This window comes from Chondrus crispus, genomic scaffold (genome assembly GCF_000350225.1).
Source record: "Chondrus crispus Stackhouse genomic scaffold, scaffold_124, whole genome shotgun sequence".
Lineage (NCBI taxonomy): Eukaryota > Rhodophyta > Florideophyceae > Gigartinales > Gigartinaceae > Chondrus > Chondrus crispus.
The window spans coordinates 163316-167821 of record NW_005178986.1 but is presented as its reverse complement, the minus strand read 5'-3'; the positions used below and the strand labels follow the sequence as shown (position 1 = coordinate 167821).

Sequence of the window (4506 nt, the reverse complement as noted above, 5' to 3'; positions counted from 1 at the left end):
TTATGCTGAATTGGCACCGAAACTGAAAGCAGAGATGGAACAATTGCAGGAATACATATCATACCGCTTACGCTCACGCATGAAGATTTTGACAACCGGAACCTAGGTATGAAGAAAGGACGAGACGGTTCGCAACAGCTTTTTGTATTTGATTGGCAATTCGCTGCAATATCGCACCTATTCTTCGACTTGCGAGAAATACACGAGGAGCAAAAATCTCGAAAGCGGAGAGGCGGTGCTATCTAGAGGTGTGGAGGGAATACGAGCCACTGGAGCGATGTGAGGAACTGTACGAGATCGCGTCCCGACTGGGATGGCTCCTGAAGCTTCACGGAATCGTACGAGATAACACAAAGCGACCAGAATTACGGTCTGAATTGTCTTCTGCGTTCAGTCAGGCTGTTCTGAGAATGCATTCGCATCTACTACAGAACGTCTTGTTCAAATGATTAATCCACACATTTTGCACAAGGTTTGGTGTCGTGCGGCTTTGGGGGTAGGGAGTACCACTCCAGAAAAGTATTATTTGGTAAAAAAGGCTAATTTGGTGATTCAGTTCTCGTTGCTTCCACTGTACGAAAGCATGCCGCTGAGGTAAACTCAGTGCGGACAACGGGTACAGTCATTCATCCCTGGACTCCAGGGAAGCGCTCCGGGAAGTGGAGCGTTCATCACGTCTACAGTTCCCCGCAATGTTGCCTCTTCGTCTTCGAAAAGTCCGCTTCACTTGCAATAAAAGGGGCAGAGATGCTCCTATCATGATAGCGTTAACAAGATTGTTATGAATGCAAGTGCTCCCAGACCACAAGGACCAATAGAAAAGAGTCACACGGGCAGAAAGAAAATATTCAGCTGGGGACGCCGGCAATTTATCGGACATTTGGCGATTTTATTGCGCGCAGGAAACAGAAAAAATTTGAAGAGGATCGGCTACAGCGACAAAAGGCGGAGGAGAAGGCTGCCCGGCAAAAACAAAGAGAACCGCAGAAAGAACAGAAAGCAGAAGCGAAAAAGCTGAGGGAACAAAAAAGTCTGGAACGCATGAAAAGTGGTAAGGCCTCAAAGCCTGTCAACTCAACCAAGAAGCGGGCACGATCAACTCCGGTCCCAAAGGCGCACGAAGGCCCCTCCCCAACGTGCGTCAACTCCTCACCATTCCCCATCGACGTTGTCCCGTCCGCGTTACTTGGTCTCTCTGGTGCCAGAGTCGCATTCAGGAGAATACATCCCAATAATGGCCCTGGGTACCAGAGCCTGTGACCCAGAGCCATACAACTTTGGTCCCAACTACCAGGGCTCATGGCTCCGTAAAATCCTGGTTGACAATTGATTTTTCTGATATTCGCCTCAAACGGCACTCCCATTGGTCCCGGTGGTGGACCTTGTTGGATCCTGCAAGCAAGGCCTCAATGAAGGAATATTTCCATCCACCCTCGATCGGAGCTGTAATGCGATCCGGCATCTTTGAAAAGGTTGATGAATGTTTCTGAAGTTTCAAAGGTTCCCAAAGTGCTGCCGAAAGTTTGAGCAACTTTTTCTGCGAAACTCAGAAACATTCTGGAGACGTGCACCCTCGCATTAAAACGTTTGCGGAAATTTTAGGCGAAACTATAAACGTCCGTGCAAGTTTTGGAAAGACGTGGTCACAAGCATAACTGGACTTACAGTGACAGGTATTTCCCGTAGCGATTCCATCATGCTTCGTCCACTGTTGGCAGTGGCGCACCAATGATATTTAAACGATTAAAAATGCGCTACAACACGGCATACCAGGCGAGCTGAGTCATGGACCCAACACCAGGGGCAAAAATGAGACGGGGCCAGGGCCAGACGTCTCGGAGCGGATGACCGCGCAGGACCTATTCTCCTGATCGCGACTCTGCCAGTTGTCAATTGTAAAGGCACACTCGCGGTGTGCAGCATTCATATGTTGCATTACAGAAGCCTTACACGTGTATGACTGGTGTCTTCTGTACACTTACCTTCGTAGTTTACAGTGCTGCCGACTGTTGGCCTCGATTAATTCCGTCGGTCACATGAGTGCAACCGTATCAAAGGTCGCGACCGGTTCGTTGACCGTTAGTGAAACATTATCAGCAAGGTTCACGGCTATGTTTCGGTGTATAGATATTGAGTCCTCTACCTCCTAGACGGATTGAGTAAAGAACGAATCAGTAAACAAGTGCATTTTATTGCTAACCTTGGCGGAGCTCTCCTGTGCGAGCGTCCGGGCTTTTCGTTCTCACCGACTCGCGTTTCTATTCAAGGAACGGCGTAGGCTCCCGAGCGCCTACTGTCAGAGTCAGCATCACAAGGAAGCTCAGAGGAGTTTTCCGACATTCCGGAATTAAAGAGAACTTCATCATTAAGAGCCGAAGAAGTCAAGAAAACGCCAAACCGAGCTACATAGTACATATAGAATATGCCACCCAAGCAGAGATTGACGGCGCAGGCACGAGAAGGCGCACGATCGATGGCTTCTGCAGAAGGGGTTCCAACCCCCAGCTCGCGAGCGCCGAATCAAACTCCATTTGGAGATATTTTGTTGAGCAATGCGCAACAAGAAGGTCTGTACAACCTCTTCGTAGGGTATTCTACCCAAACGCCTGTTCCACAAGGCCACAACTTACTCAAATTAGGGAAGACATGGAACCAAGAGAACTTGTTCGTCCGAATATTGCAGTTAATTACGAAATCTATAAAAAGATTCGTACTTTCCTTAATGTGAATGGAGTGGAGACCCCTGAGACGAGTGAGTCTGGAAGGCTCATTGTCAGTCGCCTCATTTGCAGTATTTGGCATATGTCTGAATATGAAGAGGAGAGAAATGCCTCGATTGCACAATTTAAGGCGATTAAGCGTGAAGAATTTCTGCATTCCCACTCTGCTGTTGTTGATCCAAATGTAGTGACTTATCAACCAGCAATTCCTTCCCAGATTCAAGACTCGAATACTGTAGTGGAAGGTGGGAGAACACGCTTTCAGAATGTCACCTCACATTCCAACGCAGGCAGTACTGCAAAGGGCATGAGTACAGCATATTCGAATGAGAGACAGCGTTTCCATGGAAAAGGTGATGAAGACTGGCTTACGAAGCTAAGTCGATATCAGTTTATATGTGAGCAGAACAGTGTCACGGGCCAGGAAAAGGTTAAGTACCTTCACTACTTCCTCGATGGGGCCGCCTTACAATTCTTTATTAACGAGATTGAAGGTAAGGTGCAAAACTATGGAGAGGTGATCAGATATTTTCACGATCGATATGCTTCAGCAGCGAAACAGAACTACATTTCCAATCGTCTCAGTGAAGTACACAGCTCCCAGTTCGAAAACGAGGAGGAATCTTCTGAGGGCAAGGCATTCAGGAGAACTGTAGACGAAATTGACAGGCTGACGCCAATTTCCCACCCCGAGGACAAGACAGATCGCGCCAAGTTGCTTCATTTACAAGCCGCGGTTGTCGGCAGAGATTGGGCCAAGACTGTTTTATCAAATGTGTCCGCTAGTGATTTGAAATACCACAACTTGATAGAACGCCTTGAATATGCCCTACAACAGGCCAACCGTCACGATGAAGCGTCAAAAATATTGTCCACAGGGGGAAGCAACCGCTTGCGCACAAGTCGCTGGAAAAACGTCAACTTCGCAGGGCAAGGACGATACGGAAATGAACCACTGAGCAGAGCGTCTATCATTCCCCGCCACGGCGCTGGGCGAAGCAGCGTAAGAAGCCCCCAGAACCGACACAATTGGAGAGGCACTAGCACTTCAGACTCCCCACACCGTTCCGCGATGACGTGTCACAATTGCGGGCAAGCGGGGTGTCGATGGTACAAGTGTAAACATCCACTCTATATGGATCGTGTAGTTCGCAATCGCCTGAAGAACGTTCACCGATCTCCAGTGAATGTTCATATCAACGAGGTTGTGGATGACCTGGCCCAGGAAATGAGGGAGTGTGTACTGAATACAAACTACTCGCAGGATGAAACCTGCGATATGGACCAACAGACGGGCGCGTTGATGACAGAACTCGAAGAAAACGCAGCAGAAGAGTTCAAGGTCAACCAAAACACTACAGAAGTAGCAGAGAGCCTAGAGCAAGACTTTGGGAAATGTCCTGATCAGGAAAGGCAGATTGATGACCAGGGTTTTTGAGTCGGGGCTTGAATTGCCGGCTCGTCCCGCTCATTAGGCACGAGAAACCACCTGACCAAATCCTTTCCTCCTTGAAGCCGAGATATACTAAACGTCATTTGCAGAAATGCCGATTTGTCGGTGGAACGCGAATACCACCGCAGAACTCAAGCCCTTTCTTCTCCGCTCGCATATTCAAAAATGTTCTTAAGGTCAACAGCTCGAATTCAAATCTGCAATACAATGCACACACATTCGTGGGTGCATGTGTGGACACGGGTGCACAGAAGTCAGTCTGTGGCCTTTCTCAGGCAAAGGCGTACTGTCGAGAAAAACGTATTCCGTTCCGTTTACAAACCTCACCGTTCT

General features: G+C 48.3%; 2 protein-coding genes; both read right to left on the bottom strand.

The window, feature by feature from the left end:
* Positions 1 to 622: 622 nt before the first annotated feature.
* On the bottom strand, positions 623 to 880 carry CHC_T00002080001 (hypothetical protein). The gene has a single exon (XM_005712928.1). The coding sequence runs from the start codon at positions 878 to 880 to the stop codon at positions 623 to 625; it is 258 nt and encodes an 85-aa protein (XP_005712985.1).
* Positions 881 to 1694: 814 nt separating this feature from the next.
* CHC_T00002079001 (hypothetical protein) lies at positions 1695 to 1923 on the bottom strand. XM_005712927.1 is given in 2 exon segments: positions 1695 to 1743; positions 1744 to 1923. 1 exon segment carries the CDS (start codon positions 1921 to 1923, stop codon positions 1744 to 1746), a length of 180 nt encoding a protein of 59 aa, XP_005712984.1. The 3' UTR covers positions 1695 to 1743.
* Positions 1924 to 4506: the final 2583 nt, after the last annotated feature.